The sequence below is a fragment of the Hemiscyllium ocellatum genome, chromosome 24, assembly GCF_020745735.1.
Source record: "Hemiscyllium ocellatum isolate sHemOce1 chromosome 24, sHemOce1.pat.X.cur, whole genome shotgun sequence".
Lineage (NCBI taxonomy): Eukaryota > Metazoa > Chordata > Chondrichthyes > Orectolobiformes > Hemiscylliidae > Hemiscyllium > Hemiscyllium ocellatum.
Window position 1 is genome coordinate 18,503,152 of NC_083424.1, and position 22,140 is coordinate 18,525,291.

Genomic DNA, 22,140 nt, shown 5'->3' on the forward strand with positions numbered 1-22,140 from the left:
AGAGACTTTCACCTCAGTGGGTATACTTTATAGGTTGAATTTGAGGACACATTCTAGTAAGCAAGGCACTAGGCAAGGGTTGAGGAAGAAATAGCCAAGGTCTCTGGCAATCCGAGGACTTGCTTAGCCTCAGGCAGAAGACATGCTTCTGTTTTCCGACTGTAAGGGATTTGGTCAACCTGCAGAGACAAGCAGAGGAACATCAGGCACAGTCTGTAAACTGCAGTGAACAGTGGAGGGGCCCAGCAAGGTTAATGCTGCTGTGTGGATTGCAACTTATAGCGAGCCAAGTGCTGCTGGGTATATGCACAGAGCTTCACTCCCATACACCTGCAATGTGTGCTCAGCGTCAAGGTGACAGGGGACCCATGAACTTGACATGATTCCAGTTGCTCCTCCTTTTTAGGGAGATGCCAGAGTGGGTAGGTAAGTGGAGCTGAGGCCATGAAAAGATCAGCCATGAGCTTATTGCAAAGCGGAGCAGGCTCAAGGGGCTGGATGGTCTACTTCTGCTCCTAGTTCTTATATTCTACATACAGAAGCTTCTATCTCAGGGATCTTCGGTGCTGCTCTTATCCTCCACCTACTTCCCTATGATCGCAGAGTCTGCAACAATACAAACCAAAGAGGGGGAATCGATATTTGTGTCTGAGCAGACTCTTAGCGAGCAGGTCCCAAAGGCACCTCAGGACGGCTAACCAAGTCTTGCATCCCAGCTACTGACTGTGGGCCTGTACCTGGTCATAACGGGAGGGAAAAGGAAAAGGAAATGTACTGAGGATGGATGGGTGGTACATCCATGTAAATAGCCTATCATTGTTATAAAATATTTTTATTTACATTGTTACAATGTCTGCTTTGGTATAATGTTTGCCACAGCACTTAGTTAAGTCACACCCAGGAGAAATGTGCAGCCTCTTCAGACATCCCAAGTATGAAAGAGACTGCAATCACCAAGAATTATTCATTTCAGACAAGCTGCCAATTCTTAGATCACAGCTTACAGCCTGGAGGGCACTGAGTCCAAAGGCAATGACTAATAAATAATCCGGGCCTTGACCTGAACAGATTATTCCACATTTACACCCATTTTATGAATACAAACACACAAATTAGGACTAGACCATTCAGCCCCTCAAGCCTGCTTGGCCCATTCAGTAAGATCATGGCTAATTTGACTGTAACCTCAAATTCACGTTCCCATCTAACTCAATAACTTAATTCACCAAATTCACGTTTCCATCTAACCTAATAACTTAATTCACCAAATTCACGTGCCCATCTAACCCAATAACTTAATTCACCAAGTTCACATTCCCATCTAACCTAATAATTGTCACCTCCACTTTGCAAGAATCTATCTTTGCCTTAAAGTTAGAGAAGCAGAGTTCTTGAATGTTTTTTCGTTACTCTCTGAAAGTAAATTTTGCCTCATTGCTGTTTTCAAACAGTGACCTTAGTTCTAGATTCTCATAAAAGAGAAAAGCAAATCAAGGCAACTTCATAATCTGCATGCACTTGAAACATTGAAGTGCACCAGTGGTGGAAGGGTCAGAACTTCCTGAGGACTCTTGTTAATCTGGTGGCTATCATGAGGGACTGTACTGTATGTCACTCAGATGTCATGTCTTTGTGGATGTCTTAAGAGCTACCTAGCAGTAGTGTCATGCCATGTTAGCACATTGTCTCACTGCTGCTTTGTCCCTTGTAGTCAGGTCGGCCAGATTATGTGCAGGTATTAGTGAGTTTTGAGAAGATTTGTAGTGTGTGTAGAGAAGATTATGTGTAGGTACTTTAAAATATGATCACACAAAAATATCGCACACACCATAGTATGGACAAAAAGACTTTTATTCAGCAAAACAATAGGTAAAGGACTGCATAAACAATACTGTCCACATGTCCTTTGCACCTCTCAGAGCTACTTGCCAGATGAGCAGCACAATGTCAATAATGCAAAGTCTGAACTCAGCTCGTTCATTCTGAAAGTGGGTGGCTGTTAGTTTCTCCCAGATCCGTCTGGTTCGGCGATGTTTTGTCTGTCCTGCTCTTTTAGATGCTCTTCCATGGACTGCCTCACCGTGAAACTTAGATGATTGATGTCAATCTTCCATTTTGTCTCCATCCAAAACGTTCCCCATTTGTCAGCTCCAGTTGTCTGGGATACAGAATATCACAATGATGCAAGACACCCTGCCTGGACTATACATTCCTTCTTTATTTGTATCTTACTTGTTTTGTACTTCCTTTCTGTGTTAGGTCGATGGTCTCTTAAAGGTTTGGAGAGGGGTATTCCTTGTAACAAGCAGCCAATTCCGAATAGCCTGAGAATCTTGAATGAGGGCAGGCACCTGTAAAAGCTCCAATATAGAAGAATAATGGCAGCTCCCACAAAATCTAGTACATAGCTCCAAAATTCGATGTCAATGGTCACCATAAAATTTGAACAGTAATGGAGTGGAGGCCTTTTCCATTCACAAACATTGCAAGTTGGCGAGAGGGTGTCCTCAAAGTGATGTGGGTGCAATTGAAAAGCTCACTGAACCTGGGGAAAGTCACTGCTGGTGGAGAATCCCAGTGCCTGGGCTGTTGGACTCTCCTTGTCACTGGGAAAGGATGGAGAGCATAACATCTCAGATACATTTATTTGTAAAAGATCGGGTGTTGCCACACATAGCACGAGATACTCCCTGAAGTAACATATACCTCAATAGCCAGTGGGATGGGATTGCCACAAGTCCTCCTGCAGAACATCACTTAATTCTGAGTCAAGGGGCCACGACATCTGTAATTGATCAATGGATCAATGGGCTGAGGAGTGGCAGATGGAGTTTAGTTTAGACAAATGTGAGCTGTTGCATTTTGGAAAGGCAAATCAGGGCAGGACTTATACACTTAATGGTAAGGTTCTGGGGAGTGTTGCTGAACAAAGAGACGTTGGAGTGCAGGTTTGTAGTTCCTCGAAAGTGGAGTTGAAGGAAGATAGGATAGTGAAGAAGGAATTTGGTATGCTTGCCTTTATTGGTCAGTGCATTGATTATAGTAGTTGGGAATTCTTGTTGTGGCTGTACAGGACATTGGTTAGGCACTTTTGAAATACTGTGTACAATTCTGGTCTCCCTGCTTTAGGAAGGATGCTGTGAAACTTGAAAGGGCTCAGAAAAGATTTACAATGGTATTGCAAGGGTTGGGGAGTTTGAGCTCTGGGGAGGAGTCATAAACTAGAGTGGATGGGTTTAAGGTGAGAGAGGAAAAATTTAAAAGGGACCTAAGGGGTAATGTTTTCACACAGAGGATGGTGCGTGTATGGAATGAGTGAGGACTTGGTGGAAGTTGGTGCAATTACAATATATGAAAGACGTTTGGATGGGTTGATGATGATGAGGGGTTTAGAGGAAAATGGGCCAAATGTTGGCAAATGGAACTAAGTTTATCTAAGATAGCTGGTAGGCATGGACAAGTTGAACTGAAGGGTCTGTTTCCATGCTGTACATCTGTATGACTCTATAAATGTCAGAAGATAATACAATGTTGTTGAAGGAAGTCCTGAGATCCTCACATCCATATCCATCATCATGTCATTCCTCACATAATGTGACATAGAGGCTGCTCAAGGAGATAATAATCGGTCTCCATAAGTAGCTTGGGGGAATTTGACCGCATCCAGTTGTACAATGGACAACCAAAGTGTTTATGCTACAATGGGGCTAGATTTCTGCTTGTAATCCACCATGAAGGACTCAAAAAGAAATAGCTCATAGCCCATGTCCTGCATCCTTACGTTTCAGAGTGAGAATCTGGCAATGCGTTACTGTTTATAGAATTCCTGCAGTGTAGAACAGGCCATTCAGCCCAACAAACCCACAGTGACTGCCTGAACAGCATCTCACCAGACTCATCCGCCCCCCTTCTCTAGCTTTGTAACCCTCCATTTCCCATGGCTAATCCACATATCCTTGAACACCATGGGCAATTTAGCTTGGCCATTCCATCTAACCTGCCCATCTTTGGACTGTGGAAGAAAACCCAAGCACCCAGAGGAAACCCGCGCAGCCACAGTGAGAATTTGCAAACTCCACACAGACAGTTGCTCGAGGCTGGAATTGAAACCGGGTCCCGAGTGCTGTGAGGCAGTAGTGCTAACCACTGAGCCATCCTCTAAGAGAATTTGTTGTGAAATGTGGTTGGAAAGTGGGAACTTCAGTCTGGTTATCATGTTCCTTATTATCAGCACCCTTACTTAGCTTCCCTGAATAAGCGGGAATTAGTGTACATAATGAGGTTATGGCCCCAAACAATGTGTATTGTTTGAGGCCATAACCAGGCAGTAGCATTCTTGGACAATTACTGATTTGCTGTTGAATTGCAAATTGAAGACAGATGGGTAGCATTAGTTTATCACTGAAGGTAACATTTATGTTCTAGCCCCAGAGAAACCTCAAAATCAAACTTGTTTACTCTGTTCCCAAAGAATAATAAACATTGACTTACCTGGATGATTTAGCATACAATCACAGGCATTTTCAGGTTACTGTGTAGTTTTGATCCAACGTGGTGAGGTTCCAACATTGTATTCATATAAGAGACTTGTAGGCTCGATTGATGATGTATGCATTTCCCTCCCCATCCTTCATATTCCATTTTCCATTGCTTCTGTTCTATTTCCTTGTGGTTCTGATGACCATTCAGCCTCTCCCACTTTGATTGAGCCTATTACAGCATGTAATAATGTGTCCACTTCACCCCCACATCTCAAAATTTGGAAACTGCTATATTCTTATTGGCTCTAATACTGTCCCCATGCAAGGACAAAGTAACTTTGAACTCCCCTCTTCAAGAGCTACCTGTGCCCTCCCATTCCCAAGAGGTGCCATGTTACAATCTGCAATTGCCCCCTGTCACAGTGCCCCTTCAGCAGCCCAGTGCATTGATGGCTATCCCCAGACTTGAGTTGCTTGCTTATCCCTGGATCGCTGCCTGGCCATTATTGACAAAACCCCAAGAATGTCTGTGGTCCACCCTGACCAGACTTACACACCTTTAATCCCTGGGTTGCTTGGATTTGGCCTGCAGGAGGGATTATGGCCCAGGCCCTTCACTGCACAGACACAGATTCCTGGACCAAGTGCCTGACGTACCATGGCCTCTATAGTGTAACTGGAGGAGTTGCTTGACAATGGAGGTACCCCTTTCATCCTAGTCGGGCTCTTCTCCTTTGACTGTCATTCACTGTCATTTGCTTGAAGCACATACTGTAAGTTTGCTGTGCAAGCTGTTGGTGTATGCTGCAGCTTTGATGATGATGTAGCATGGTCCCCTACAGTGGCATGTTCACCCCCTGTCTGTCTGACACATTTACTCTTCTGTGTTTCTCACTGTCACAAGCTCTGTACTGAAAGAAGCTAAACTGCAGAGGCTTGCCACCTGCACCTGACTCCTCTGGATCTTCTGTACTTAAGAATGCAATGCCACCCACAGTGGATGCATGTCTGAAAGTGAGTACTTAAGTCAGCAAATGATAAGAAAACAAGCTAAGAGCTATAAGATGCCTGGGCCCACGTCAGTGCGAAAGCATCCTGTCTAGATCTCTGAGATTCTTGGCTTGCTTCTTCCAGGTTGGTTTGGAAGAAGCTAGTGTCCATTGAGAACTTATGCTCAAAATTTTGACTGTCCTGCTCCTCGAATGCTGCCTGACTTGCTAACACCACTTTTTTGATGGTGTCCATCACTGCTAAAGTAAAATGTTGAAGACCCGAGATCTTGGCTGAGTTAGTCTGAAAGTAGGTATGACGATGCAGGAGACTGGTGGTTGACCATTGCTGAGGTGTGTTGGGGAGGTTGATGGCGATGGAACATGTAGGGCCATTGTGCAGAAAAGGCAGTGTCATGAAGGGAGAGGCATTCAGTGAACAGCTCCCATCAGATACTGCTTTGTATTATCTGTCAGGATTATGGACAGTCTTGTTTGTTGCTGGAAGAGAGGAGAATTGGAAGTGCAATGTGAATAGGATGAATTGAGCTAGTTGCTTGTCAAGAGCAAGTTCATCTTGATATCAAAAGAATAAATATTTTATTTCTTTCCCTGTTTAGTTATTCTCCTCATCATTTACTCTCCCCAAGCCATTCAGGGGAACAATGCCTAAATAGTACTGTTCCCCATTAATATAATGGCTGAGGTTGTTTCCTATAAACAGCGATGAGTAATGCTGGGAGTATAGGTGTGTTATGCTGGAAGAGAGGAGTTATACATTCGATTTTTATTAAAGGTACTGGTTGATGCTTTAATTTTATCTCAGTGATGAAAATCCCGCAGGTATTGCAGCCCTCTCTGAAAATTTGGGAAATTCTACGTACTTGCATTTGGCTCTGAAATTCACCAAACTGCTTTTATTGGAACTCAATTTTGATTGATGGATTGTCAAGGGAGGAGATGTCTAGGAGCTTCTCTTAATCTTTTGTCGTGACTTTGGTAGGGTACTGCAGAAAGAATTGTGAAAGGGTAGTAAAATCTGCTGTTTGTTCTTTTCCTTCGATGCAGATTAGACAACTCCTACCAGGTTCACTTAAACATAGTTACCAAACCATTCAGTGTAAGCTAAATCTACTCTGAATAATAAAGGTACCAGTCTTACCTTCATGTCTAACATTCCAAGATACAGCAGTGTTCAGTAACATGAACCAACCCCAATACAAACTTATGTAATCAACCTACACCATTGTAATTACTAAATGGAACATATCCACCTTCTGAGTGAAATTCAGAGACACTAGTTTTGCACACTAACTTTGTCTAAAAAATAGAATTACATATGCAGTTGCTTTAAATGTTTTGCTACCTCAAAGACGTTAAAATGGTAATTCAGGCATTTCAGATTTTAATGACACTGCTTCTCACTTAATTGTGGTTTTTAGTTTTAAATTGGGGTCAGCAAATACTTAATAATCAAGCTCACAAAAAAAGTGTCTGGAACATTCAGCCTGTCCTAGAATACTTCTATAATAGTTGAACAAGCACCTTGAAAGATAGAGGAAAATAAAAAAAACATTGAATACTTAACCTAAGAAACGTTCTTAGGAGCATTTGCTTCATTGTGATCTTGATTCTGAGAGGTAAGTTTAAAAATGAAAAAAATACAATCTTAACAGAGCAACTGGAAGCTTCACTTCCCAAAAAGCGTAAAACCAAAATGCACTGAAATTGGGTGAAAGCAGTGTTTTGGTTCCTTCTTGGTAGTCCTGCAACTCCCTCATAACTGCATTGTGGATGTACCTACAGCAAAAGGATTACAGAACCCCAAAATGGCAACTCGTCACCACCTTCTCAAGGGCATTAGAAACTAGTCCAGCTAATAAAGCCCACATCCTGAATGAATAAAAGCAAAAAAAAACTCTTTGTCTATAAGCAATATATATCAAAACTAGTCTCTTGGTAGTATAGAAATTGAGTATTGCCAGAAAATGGGACATGCTATCAAAACTTCTCTGCTTCTATTTGGTAGGACTTATATATGAATTCTGAATTCTAAGAGAGCAATAGAGACAGGACCTTACATTTGAGTGTATGTAGCATTTAGTAAAGCTTAACTGACCCACACTGTGAGCTGACTGGTAATCTTAAATTGCTTGTTAATGTAATTTGTAGTACACGTGGGATTGTTCAGCAAGTGATGTCCAGTCACAGAAACACAGCTGACATTAAACATGGTGTTTTGAGTTTTGCAGGTTCAGGTTACTGGAGTACAATCATTGCTTTGTCTAGTCTAAACATCTGAAGAAATATCATGCCTCGGCATTATATCCTTTAGAACGAAACAAAAGCATAGGGGCACAGTTTCTCACTGCATTCTCTATATCATTGGTTGAGATTATCAGAGTCAACCTGACAACCAGTCAGCCTATTTTCTGTTGGACAGCACTAAATTTCAAAGCGAGCAACTTACATTTTGTGCTTGAAGAGTGCATGTTGAAAAGCTTGGAAAGCATTTCTCTTTTTTTCAAAAACTAATGGACAGAGTTTTTAAAAAAATGCAGTACACAAATAAGATACAGCCTAAGGAAGAAGGAATTCGCTCTTGGTGAAGGTGTGGATTCAGATCCAGGAATTTTTGAAAGGACTTGTTAACAATGTGAAACAATTTGTTAAAAATAATTTTATAAGTTTTATTTAGAAAACTTACAATTGTTTTAGAATATTGTGGATTATCTCAGCTGCTGTGGTGCAATTTGTCACAGCTGTTAAAATGGGGTCAGAGTTTTCAGAGCAGATTGTTGGATGCGGATTGGCTGAAGCCTCTTTAGTGCAATGGAAGCACTTTTTTTTTCTTTTTGGCTTTGTATTTAAAGTATATTAATCAAGCATAGAAAAGCCTCAAGAAAGAGCTGTGTTATTGTAACAACATTGAATTGACTCAGCATGATAGAGGTATATGCTCCACTGTGTAAGTTCAGTAGAACACTGTTTTGTCACACCACCCTAACATTCTTCAACATTGTTTTTAAAAGAAATCCAAGATTGGATCCATATATTCACCAGAAAAAAAATCAGTTCTTCCATACCCTAACTACGCACCAAGTTTTATTGAAATCCGCCATTAGTTTCTGAGACATATGGTTCATAGTCAAAGAGAATAACGGTGCAAATATTATGATAAAGTAACTATAATCATCATGTCAGTGCCTGATACTCTGCAGTTGCTGATGCAAATAACCAGCACGTTATAGTGAGATTCAAAAAATAACTTCTTTCTTCTCTGATGAGAAAAAGCAGACAGGTTCCAACAGTCTGCTTCACTGCATGAAAACAAAGTTTCTGGAAATTTACTCTATTCACCATCCCCAATATTGACATTCCCCAGTTATCCCAGCATGGCTGCAGGATAGTTTCAATTCTGTATATCTCTGTAAATGCAGTGAGAATAAGCAGAGTGTGAATGAGACTAAGTAGAGGAACTACTTGCAAAAAGATAGCACGGGATTTGAAAGTAAGCTGAGGGAATCAGTGATGCTCACGAGAGAGAGAGAGAGAGAGAGAGAGAAAACCTCTTCCATATATTTATCCCAGAGATACATTATGTATCCACAAGGTACCTAACCATAGTTTAGAAACGTCTAGTCAATTTCTTAGTTAATAAAATGCGTTTACACATGCCTTATAGCAGCCTTTTTCTCAATTTCAGAACTGACTTTGGGGCCTGCAAATGATTAATTAGCATATACTTGGGAATGGTGATCAACCTGTTCTGAGACTGAAGCCAGTTTAGGGGATGAGTCAGTTTCTTGCACATTTATTCTTAAACAAATGTAGGAATTGTGGGAATTGATTGGGCGCTGAATAGAATTGATACTTGACATTCTCATACCTTTGCAATGATTTGGACAATTTTTAGCAAAAACTGCTAATAAAACCAGCAAAACCAATATAACTTCCACCTCTGTGTCCATTCATCTGATGCCATCAACGTTGCTCTTATTCACTTGTGCTCAGAGGGCAAATGAAATACCAAATCATTTTTAAATCCTGCAGGAATGTCTGGCTGTATTACTAGAGAAGATAGTATTATATGGGGCCTTATTACAAGGATTTTCTATATCCCTCTTCATGATTCATAACTTGGAATCATCTGATGGATAAAAAGAACAGAGAAGTGATAAAGATTATGAAGTAGCTAACATGACAAGTAATTATTTTGCTATGCCATGTATGTTCCTGTTATGGAGTGATTGAAGTTCAATTCCTGTTATGGAAGCAGTAAATAATGGTTGACAATGTGATTAAATTGAAAAGTTGACTACATATTGTCAGCTTGGATGAGAATGTCCTGCTTCTTCTGAACTGTATTACCCTAGGATTTGATGAGGGAATCTAGAATATTGAGGGAATGAGTTGGTCTAATGTGGCTTTAGCCCTCTCCTATTGGCATTCTTTTCCAGAAGAAAGAAACTATTCACTGGAGCTGAGCAATCTGCCACATAAATGAGCCCAGTACGTATGCCATGTACATTGGCATGAACACAAATGACAATGTTTTAATAAATGGCACAGTTGTCAGGGATCAGTTTTATGTTTGGCACAAAAAAGCAAAAGATGATGCAATAAAGTCTTCTGGCTGACTAATAGCCAGTCAGGTATAGCTTCTGGAGACAAAAAAAAGACTGCAGATGGTGGAATCCGAGATAGAAAAGCACGAGGCTGCAAGAACACAGCAAGCCAGACAGCATTAGGATGTGGAGAAGTCACTGTTTAGGGTGTGGCCCTTCTTCAGGACTGGGTGTGTGTATGTAAGGAGAAGCTGCAGATAAAGGGGGTGGGGAGAGGGCAAGGCAGGTGAATCTATCCCTACCTCACCACCCTGTCCCCTAGCCCCTTTATCTGCAGCTCCATGTAAACCTCCCCCCTCACCCCCTCCACCCCCAGCCCTGAAGAAATATCACACCTGAAACGTTGACTTCTCCACCTCTTGATGCTGCCTGGCTTGCTGTATTCTTCCAAACTTTTGCTTGTTGACCAGATATAGCTTCCAAGCAAGTGGCATAACATATTCTGCACAATAAAAAAAAGTGCCTACCCTAACACATTTGGTGAGGTTACTGAATCTCTTGCAGCACCCCAGGTGGGTACTGTAGTATATGCTGCTGGCAGTTATTTACCTGACAGCTTCTTGTTCATCACATGAACAAAAACATCTTTTTTTGTTTTCCAAGCTTGATCTAATAGGATCTCCATTCCTGCATCCCTCAACATGATTTCCCTGTCACTCTCTCATCTACTTATTTGCATTCCTCTGAGGCTCAATAATGTTGTCGCTCCTCTTGAAGTTGAAACATTAAATATTACTTAATGTTTCTTGCAGTCCTGGCATGTGGGTTATGGTTCCTCAGAAGATTTAGTTTCCTACCCGAGACATCATGCAGTTCATCCACAATATGTAAATAAAGCTAAACACAGAAACCCAACTGTTTCAGTGTTCGAAGACTCAATGGGAAAGTAGTTCTCTCTCACATGCTGCCTCAAAGCCTTCAAGTTAAAATTATGATTATGAAGTGAAATAATTAAAACCAAATTAGTAAACTCTGACATTTTATTATTGAAAACAGAATGCTGCTTCGGAAAGCACTAAACAAAACTAAATTTATGAGTATTTAGAATAGGATTTCACCACATGGTGTAGGGTTGAACCATATAGACTAGAACGTCACCTGAATTAGCTGGAGGCACAACAAGGGCGTTCCATTACCTCAAATTGAAAAACTTAAAAAACAGCCCAGAATCACACCCTGCCCATTAACCATTCAAGCTGTTTGTTTGTAGATCCAGCATTGATCAAGCATTACTTTACTAACAGAAACTACCACTAAAAGCACAGTGACTTATACTGTATACATTATTGAAATATTTCCTTCACCTGAGCGCTGCTGAATACGTTGATTCTCAAATTATTTAGCATTGGAGACAAAACAGAAAATCAAAGGAAATAATCTTACCCAGCAAGGAGTACAATTATAAAAACTGAGATTTAAATAGCACCATCAATTTCGCAAAACATTGTCACAAAAAAAATTGATTACAAGTCATTTTAGGGGCCTACTGGGACAGATGACCCAAACTTTGGTGGAAGTGGTTGATCTGAAAGAATGATTTAAAGGGAAGAAAAAATAGTAAATAGAGAGAATTAGACAGAGAATTCTACAGATAGAGCAATTCCAAGTTTCAGGCAGCTGATAATAATAGCAGCCAGTGGTAGAGCAAAGTTGCAGATTCTGCACAAATAGCTAGAATTTGAGGGATCCAGGAATCCTAGTGATTATTATTAGCCTGGAGGGAATAACAGAAGGAGGGAATGACAAACCATGGAAGGATTTGCCATCAAAGATGAGAATTGTAAATTGAACCAGACCAGGAAACAGTGAAGGTCAGCAAGCAGAGGTGTGATGGGAGAATGGTGCATGGTACATTTTAGAACACGAACCAGAAATTAGTTCAGGTTTATAGTGGTGGCATGGACATACTTGGATGAAATTTTTACTAATTTCAGAGCTTGCCTGAATTTGGGAGGGTGTGGAGGCAGGGTGCACTGGGCATTTAATTGTTTGGGATGGTGCCAATTACAGATGGTGGTGTCATCCCTCCCTCTGCAGTGAATAAGTCTAAGACAGAAAGGCCTTCCCACTCTGTCACCAACCAAAGCCATTAAATAAGCAATTATTGTCCACTTAAAGGAATCACCTACCACTGCTAATATTCACCAAATGGCAGTCACCAGAAAATCTGGAAAGCACACACTCCTGATCAAGGGATCCAATATCAGGAAGAGGAAGTCCTGTGAGAATCATCCCTCTCCTTACCTGCAACCTTCACTCCATGACCCTTGACCTGTCCTGACTCACCTGTGTCCTGCGTCCCTACCAATCGTGGGCTGCTTCCCCAAAATTCATGCCTATCATTTGGATTCAATCCACCCTGAATGTTAGGCAAGCAGTGGTAACAAATTAAATACATTTGAATGTCATCAGGTAAAGCTGAATATTGTTTAATATTCTTCTAGAACACAGCAATTTGCCATGTTATGATTCTTTGGTGCAGCATATAGAAAGGACATAGGAGGAAGGGAAAGAATGTTTTCCTGAAGTTAGAAGGTTAAGGGGTGGTCTGATCAAAATTTTCAAAATATTAACAGAAAAAGGCAGGGTAGATAAATTTTTCCCATTCATTGAGGGTCATAGAGCAAGGAGGCTTGGTCTGAGAATTAGGGCCATACTGTTCAGGAGAGCTGTAGGGAAGCACTTTTACAAACAAAGGGTAGTAGATGTTTAGAAATCTCTTCCACAAACAGCAGTGAATGTTGGGTCAGTTGTTAATTTTAAATCTGGGATAGGTTTTATTAAGCAAAGGTGTTAAGAGATATGGGCCAAAAGCGGTTATATGGATGAGCAATGATTTCATTGAATGGTAGAATAAAATCAAGGGGTTGAATGGCTGATTCCTGTTCCTATGTTTATGTCTGGACAGGGAAGAAAATTAGATTAGATTAGGTCTGACGGGCAGGATAAGAGAAGAAGTGGTAAAGACAACTTTATAAAAATTCGCTTGTGGGACATGGGTCCCGCTGGCCCACTTGCATCTATTGCTCGTCCTAGCCTGCCTTGGAGAAAGTAGATGGGACCTGCCTTTTAAACCGCTGCAATCTATGTGTTGTAGATAGACCATAATGCCCTTATGGTGGGAATTCCAGGATATTGATCCAGCAACAATGAATGAACGGCAATATGTTTCTAAGTTTAAAACAATAATTCATTTGTGGGATGCCATTAGGGAGGGAATTCCAGGAATTTTACCCAACGATAATGAAGGAATGGCAATATATTTCCAAGTCAGGATGGTGAATATCTTGGTGGGATATTGAGGTGGTGGTGTTCCTATTATATCTGCTACCCTTGACCTTTTCGATGAAAGTGGTCATGGAAGTGGTTTGGAAGATACTGTCTGAGAATCTTTGGTGAATTTCTGCCGTGCATCTTGTAGATAGCACACACTGCCGCTACCGAGTGTTGGTGGTGGAGGGAGTGGATGCTTGTGGATGAAATGCCAATCAAGTGGGCTGCTTTGATTTGGATAGTGTCAAGCTTTTTGAGTGTTGCTTGGGCTGCAGCCATCCAGACAAGTGGTGAGTATTCCATCACACTCCTGACTTGTACTTTGTAGACAAGTGGACAGGCTTTGGGGAGTCAGGAGGTGAGTTACTCGCTGCAGTATTCCTAGTCTCTGACCTGCTCTTGTAGCCATTGTATTATATGGTGAGTCCAGTTGAGTTTCTGGTCCATGATAACCCCCAGGATGTTGACAGTGGGAGGCGGGGGGTTCAGTGATGGTAACACCACTGAATGTCAAGAGACAGTGGTTAGATTGTTTCCTATTGGTGATGGTGGCGAATGTTACTTGCCACCCGTCAGCCCAAAATTGGATATTGTTTGGGACTTGTTTCATTTGAATATGGTCTGTTTCAGTATCTGAGGAGCTGCGAATGGTGCTGAAGATTGTGCAGTCATTTGCAAATATCTCCACTTCTGACCTTAGGATGGAGGCAAGGTCATTGATGAAACAGCTTAAGATGGTTGGGCCTAGGATACTGCCCTGAGGAACTCCTGCAGAGATGTCCTGGAGTTGAGATGACTGACCTCTAAAAATCACAACCATCTTCCTATGTATCAGGCCCGACTCTAACCACCAGAGAGTTTGCTCTTGGATTCCCATTGATTCCAGTTTTGCCAGGGCTCCTCAATGCCACACTCGGTCAAATGCAATCTTGATGTCAAGGGCTGCTACTCTCATCTCACCTCTGGAATTCAGCTCTTTTGTCCATGTTTGAACCAAGGCTGTAATGTGGTCTGGAGCAGAGTGGTCCTGGTGGAACTCAAACTGGGTGTCACTGATCAGGTTATTGCTGAGCAGGTGTTGCTTGATAGCACAGTTGAAGATACCTTCTATCACTTTACTGATGATCAATAGTAGACTCAAGGGGTAGTAATTGGCCGGGTTGGATTTGTCTTGCTTTTTATGTCTAGGACCTACTTGGACAATTTTCCACATTGTACTGGAACAACTTGGCTAAGGGAGAGGCAAGTTCTGGAACACAAGTCTTCAGTATTATTGCTGGAACGTTGTCAGGGCCTGTAGTCTTTGCAGTATCTAGAGTGTCCAACCATTTCTTGATATCACATGGAGTGAATCAAATTGGTTGAAGACAGGTGTCTGGGGCCACTAGAGGAGGCCAAGATAGGTCATCCACTCGGCATCTGGTTGAAGATTGCTGCGAATGCTTCATCCTTTCCTTTTGCACCAAGGTGCTGGGCTCTTCCATCATTGAGGATGGAGTATTTGTGGACCCTCCTCCTCCAGGGAGTTATTTAATTATCCACCACCATTCACTCAGTTGATGCCAGGAGATCCATTCGGTTCATATCTTTGAGGCTGCGTAGTGATTGGTACGACTAAATGGCTTGCATTTCAGAGGGCAATTGAGAGTCAAGCACATTGCTATGGATCTGGAGTCACATATAGACAGACCAGGTAAGGACAGCAGATTTCATTCCCTGAGGGGCATTGGTGAACCAGATGGATTTTTCTGACAATTGACTATGATTTCACGGTTATCAGTAATTCTTAATTTCAGTTTTTTAAATTGAATTCAAATTCCACCATCTGCCGTGGTGGGATTCGAACCAGTGTCCCCATAACATTACCTGGGTCCCTGGATGAATAGTCTAGGCATAATACTTGCAGGTGATGGTATTCCTATAGATATACTGCCCTTGCACTTTCAGGTGTGAATGCTTGTGGGTTTGGAAGATACAATCTCAGCAGCCTTGGAGAATTCCTGCAATGCATCTTGTAGATAGTACACACTGCTGCTACTGAGCATTGGTGGTGGAAGGAGTGGATAATTGTGAATGTGATACCATCTCATTCACAATCCTGACTAATGCCTTGTCGATGGCACAGGCTTTGGGGAGTTAGGAATTAAGTTACTCTCCACAGTAATCCTAGCCCCTGATCTGCTCTCATAGCCACTGTGTTTATGTGACAAGTCTAGTTGAGCTTTTGGCCAATGTTAACCCTCAGGATGTTGATAATGGGGGATTCATTGATTGCAACATTGAATGTCAAGGGGCATTGGTTAGATCGCTTCTTATTGGAGATGGTCATTACCTGGCAGTTGTGTAACACACATGTTACTTGCTGGTTGGTCATAATGACACATAAGTCCATAAAGATGTATTTGGAAGTAAGACTAACTCTTTACTGAATGAGTAATTTTTCTACACAACAACATAGCTAATAACCAATCATTTCTTAACAGAATGATCAATAATTCTGTAAGGTTATAATGTACTGAATGAACAATAACTTCAATCAGTTATACAACAAAACTTTAACCTGTGAGAAAGCAACTATGTGAACTCATAGCAAAAAATGTGCTGAATAAACAGGAACTTTGTATAATTTCACAGAATGCAACCCTGGTATTCTTGGGATATGGACATTCACTGGTAAGGCCAAGATTTATCTTCCATCCCAAGAAGCTGTTCAGAAAGTGGTAGTGAGTGTACTCTCGAATTATTGCAGGCCACTGTGGTATAAATAATTCATCATTGCAGTAAAGTGGGAAATTCCATAATTTTGACCCAGTTTTTGTGACTGAGTAGTGGTATAAGCCCAAGTCAGAATGGTTTGTGATTAAGGTGTATCACTTGTAAGTGATAATGTTTCCTCTGCAGCTGTGGTCCTCATTCTACTAAGGAAATTTGGAGTAATGCATTGAATACTCTGTACCTACTGAATTAACTGTGCAAATGTTCATCAATTGATGAAATAACCTGAATAATATGTGGATACTTTGGAGAAAACAAAAGGGTAAAGAGATGAAAAACACTTTAAAGTTTCAGTGCTAGTATATTGAAGATCATAAGGAATTGCTCAATTAGAAACCAACATGCAGCATTGTTAGTGCATATCACACACCCATACCCTTTGTATATCTTACATACTCATTATTTCAGGTATTGTATCTTAGCCTCTTATTACCTATACATCAATAGAAAATGGAGTATCAAGGTCTTATGTTTCTACATTTCTCAATCAGTAGATGTATTCACACCACAAAACTTTTCTGATCAAGATAGCAATCAGTTTCTACACTTCAATTAATACGTGAGAAACATAGCAACTCAGCAAAGGTGTTACTTTCTATTTTGCCTCCTCCTGGGGATCAGATGCAAAGAAACGCTTAGATACTTCGGGGCATTTTTACTACAGATCTACAAATCAATAGGTTCCAGGATCTTTATCGTGTGTGACTGCTGATTCTGGTATTTTAGTATTGCCACAATGCATCATTCCAAAAGTCCCAGACATGTTCTAATTAATGTTCCAACTGTAGTATATAGTGTCCATTTAAATGGACATCTTAAAAACTAAAAAAACTCAGTTGCAATCTTAGACAATAGAAAGTAAACATTCTTTGATTTTTATTTCTTCTAGGCAGGGAAGTTTGATATTGTACCAACAGTTATTAATATTGCTGCAGCCCTCACATCTATTGGAGTTGTAAGTACTTTCAAGTTTTCTTTCCATTTTATATACTAGTGGATGTTTTGTGACTTTTGCTCAAGGTATAACTCAATATACATTTTTATATTGAAAAATGTATCAGTTCACATAATCCTAAGGTGAAACTGTGTTTAAACAATGATGTAAAGCCTAATTACTATGTAGGTAAATACCTGAAGGCCAATTAGAATTCAAATTCATAAGGAAGATTTGCTGACTGGTGAGAGCTGATCACCTTTTGGGTCCAGGTCAGAAATTGTCTACATGATATGACTATCACACACTTTATCTAATTTGATCATTTAAAATATTACTGGAGGAATTTGATCATTCCAAAATAAATATCATCTGTGTCACTCACTTTATTTAAGTAATGCTCTGAAACTCACTGTGTAGCCTCGTTTAGAAAGGGCAATAGGAGTATGGTCTAAGTTAGAGTTGGAGACTTTGCATAATTGACTTACTTGAATAGTTAGCTGAAAATGTGTTGCTGGAAAAGCGCAGCAGGTCAGGCAGCATCCAAGGAACAGGAGATTCGATGTTTCGGGCATAAGCCCTTCTTCAGGAATCCTGAAGAAGGGCTTATGCCCGAAATGTTGAATCTCCTGTTCCTTGGATGCTGCCTGACCTGCTGCGCTTTTCCAGCAACACATTTTCAGCTCTGATCTCCAGCGTCTGCAGACCTCACTTTCTCCTTACTTGAATAGTTACCCAGAAAAGTTTAGACAGAAAAAAAACCACGGTTAACTCTTGGGTAACAGCATCTCCTCCAATGTAGATATATGGGACCACTACCTTCAAGATCAAGGACCACAGATACATGGGAACATCATCACTTGCAAGCTCCCCCCCATGACATACACCACCTTGAATTGGAACTATATTGCAATTCCTTCCTAACAATGCTGTGGGTGGACCTTGCATCCCAAGAGCTCACTGCCAACTTCTCCAGGGAACTTAGAGATCAGTAGTAAATGCTGGTCTAGCATCAGTGCCCATATCCTAAGAATGAACAAAAACAAATTACTTTTTTTTCTGAACTTAGGGTTCATTCCTGTGTGACTGGATTTTGCTGACCTTCATGAACAAGAATGATGTCTACAGTGCAAGGAAGTTTGAAGAGGTGAAAATTGAACTAATCAAACTCAGAGACATTTTCTGATGGAATTCACTGAGATTGTTTGTAGCCTTCCCATCCTGGGAATAAGCAGTCTCTCCATAGCTGCTGTGATCAGCTAAGGGGAAAAGGTACCTCTGGATGGAACTGTTTTCACACCATCTAGGAGTGCAACTCAGAACTGACAATTTCGGTGGCCTCACAATTTAGTACTTTTGATTCCAATGCGTTGTCTCACAGTGATGCAATTTTTCAGCTGAGAAATGAATTTAAAGCCCAAGCAATCACCTCATGGACATAAAATGTTCTGTGACACCTTACAAAGGTGACACCTGGGGCCATTCTGTTGTGTTGGTTAATATTTTTGCTGGAGTCAACACCATCAAAAAACAAACTGATTGTTCAGTTATTCATTCCTTTGCTGTTGGCCAAAGCTTGCTGTGCACAAATTTGCTGCTGTGCTTACACAGCAATAATGATTGTACTTCAATGTTAAACAATTGACTGTGAAGTATATTGGGATGTTGAATAAGAAGGGTTTGGAGGGATATGGGCCAGGTGCTGGCAAGTTGCACTAGATTAGGTTGGGATATCTGGTCAGCATGGATGAGTTGGACTGAAGGGTCTGTTTCTGTGCTGTTCTCCATGACTCTGACTCTATGTCCTGAAGATATGGCATTTCAAAGTATTTCACCTTTCAGTTTTTTAATGTCCATCTGAATCAATAAGTGCACCTTTTAGATGTAAGGTGACATCTCCAACAATGCAGCATTCCTTGGGTAGAACCCTCATGCTAATCTAGACTAAATGGAGATAGAATTCAGATTTTTTCTCACAACCAAAGACACATAAGGCGAACAGGGTGGCAATAATTACCCATGTGGCAGTGAAAAGTCTCAGCTAGATTTCTGAGGAATGCAGAGAACAGTTTTGCTCTGAGGGAAAGCAATAACAAAAAGTGACCTCCAGGTTATCAGTGTCCTACAAGTGGTTACATCACAATTAACCAAGATTGCCACCAGCTTTATGGTGCTTGGCATAGGGAAGTATTGGGGAAAGTAAACAAATGGCCTGAAGATTACAATGTTTATAATATAGGGCCATTCTGTCATTCCTTCTGTAGAACACAGGGAATTTTTCTTATTGTGGACTCAAGAGAGGGCTATTTAAATCACTGAGGAACAGTGCTGTACTTTGTCTCCAAACTGCAGATATTCAAGCACACCCGATGTAAGGGCAGGGGGTGGAGAGTCATTTTGCTCAGTTAACTGGACAGCTGGTTTGCAAAGCATAGTGATGCCAACAGCATGGATTATCCCTGCATTGGCTGAAGTTAGCATGAAGGATTCACCTTTTCAGTCTCTCTCTGCCAGAGGTGTGGTGACCCTCAGGTTTAACCACCATCAGTATTCTCTTTGTAAAGAGAGAGCACCCTATCATCTAAGACTATGACAACTTTATTTTTATTGTGTTATGTTTCCATCTCTGTACTGCCAGCAAGGGTTTCCATCGTTCCTGCAACTCAGAAACTATTGTGTTTCATTGTGTATTTGACCATTTCAGAGTATCACATATCAATCTGGTTGTTAACTTAGGTAAAAGGCTGGCTAATAAATAAACATGAGAATCTGTTCCAAATATTCCACAGGAGTCAAAATTAATCTTCATAAAATTGTTTTGTTTGTGTCTGCTAGTCTAATTCAGCCTCATGACCCGAGATTATCTATGCTACTTGTTACTTTAAATATTGTCTTCCTCCAACAAAAACAAGTCTATGCGAATCTCTTGTGAATCTCTCCCATAATAAGCTCTTCCTTTCGTGATCACTTTGCTGGAAACCCAAGAAACATATAAATGCTGTTTTGAAAACAGGGTACTCCATTTACATACAAAGTTATAAACATGTAACAATCTAATTTAAATTGCAGTGAAATGTATCCTGATGCACAGTACTGTACCACAGCATTAACATGTTTTACACTCCAGGCATTCACTTCACATGAATACCCAACAATCACATCTAAACCTATAAATGCACCATTTATATCAAAATCTGTTATTACTTATTCATTTAACTGGTTCAGATAATCTGACCAGTGTCATTAGCAATATTATGACAGATACCTCATGATGAAACATACGTGCCCTTTTTTAAAAATATGTTTATATAACGAAATGTTTTTTTTCAAAAAAATGAAATTAGGAGTAGGAGGTCACTCAGTTGCTCCAATATTCAGTAGAATCATGGATAGTCTGATTACTACATATCCCCACCTACTCCCTTTCATTCCCTTGTTAATCAAAAATCCATCCAAGCCATCTGCTTTTAAAGTATTCAAAGACTTTTATTGCATTGATCTTTTAAGCAAAAGCATTCCAAAGTCTCAAAATTCTCATTGAAAAAAAATTCTTCATCGCTATATAAAATATGCAAGTTTTTTAAAAAAATGAGCCCTAGTTCTAGGTTCTCCTGCAGCCAGAGTAATTGTGACTAAAAATGCTAAAACGATAAGTCTTAAAACTTTGTGCTTTAATGTACAAAGCATTCATAATAAAATGGATAAAATCACTGCTGATTGAAAAGGAAATTAATGCAATTGAGGGGACAGATATCCACTCTGATGATATGGGTTGAGCTTAGAAACACCAACAGGCAGAAAATGGCAGTAGGGTTGTATGTAGATCTGCAAACTGTGGTACTAATACTGAAGGTCACAGATCTTGACGTGTAAGCAATAAAGGTATGGCTGTAATTTTGGGTGACTTTAAATGCATATAGATTGGGCAAAGCAAATCAGTAGCAATATTGTAAAAGAGGACTGGTTACAGGATAGCTTTATGAATCAACACATTAAGGAACAAATGAGAGATAAGGCCATCCTTGACTGGAGATTATGTAACAAGGAAGGAAAAATTGACCATCTAGTTGTGCATGAGCTGATAGGGGAAGAGTGACCACAATAGGATAGAACTCTTCATTAAAGAGAGAGAGTGATGTAATTGTTTCTAAGACTACAGACTTGAACTTAAATAAAGGGAATTACAATTGAATGAGGCACGAGCTAGCTGTTAAACTGGGATTGTTCTTTAAAAGAATTATGACAAACAGGTTATTGAAAACATTTTAAGACCACATAGATGAACTGCAAAAGCTGTTCATTCAAGTCTATCATAAAAATAAAATGAGAAACATGGTCAGACCATGGAGAACAAGGAAATTAGCGATAGAACTAAATCCAAGGAAGAGGTGTACAAATTGGCCAAAAATAGCGTCAGACCTGATAAATGAGAAAAGTTTTAGGTTCAAGGGAGACAAATATACTGATTAAGAGGCGGAAAAATAAAGTATGAGTGTCAGCTTGCAAGAAACATACAGAAAGTAAATGCCTCTATAGGTAAGTGAAGAGAAAATGATTCGTAAAGATGAATACAGTCAGAAATGGGAATTTACAATGGAGAAAGAAGAAATAGCAGACCAATTAAATACACGCTTGAATTCAGAAAGGAAGACAAATGATATCCTAAAAAAAGTATGGGGGGGGAAAACACAGGGTTTAATGGGAAGGAGAAACTGAAAGAAATGAGTATTAATAGGGAAATAGTGTTGGGGAAACTAACACGATTGAAGGCAGATAAATCTTCAGGACCTGATAAACTTCATCCCAGAGTATTTAAGGAAGTAGCCCTATGAATAACAGATGCATGAACGGTCATCTTCCAAAACTCCATAGACTCTGGAAGAGTCCCTGTGAAATGGAAGGCAACTAATGGAACTCTAATATTTAAAAGTGAGGCAGAGAGAAATCAGCGAAATTATAGACTGATTAGCCTGAGAAAGTTAGTGGGTAAAAACAATGACTGCAGATGCTGGAAACCAGATTCTGGATTAGTGGTGCTGGAAGAGCACAGCAGGTCAGGC

At 40.4% G+C, this 22,140-nt stretch overlaps 1 protein-coding gene across 2 annotated transcripts in view; it reads left to right on the top strand.

Annotated features, from left to right (window-relative positions):
* The window catches only part of LOC132827303 (P2X purinoceptor 2-like), an 83,177-nt gene that overhangs the window by 57,297 nt on the left and 3,740 nt on the right, over positions 1-22,140 (top strand). For both annotated transcript variants that reach the window (XM_060843943.1, XM_060843942.1), the window contains 2 exons: positions 17,036-17,101; positions 18,150-18,227. In XM_060843943.1, coding sequence (XP_060699926.1) covers positions 17,036-17,101; positions 18,150-18,227 — 144 coding nt within the window. The remainder of the gene's footprint in view (positions 1-17,035; positions 17,102-18,149; positions 18,228-22,140) is intronic.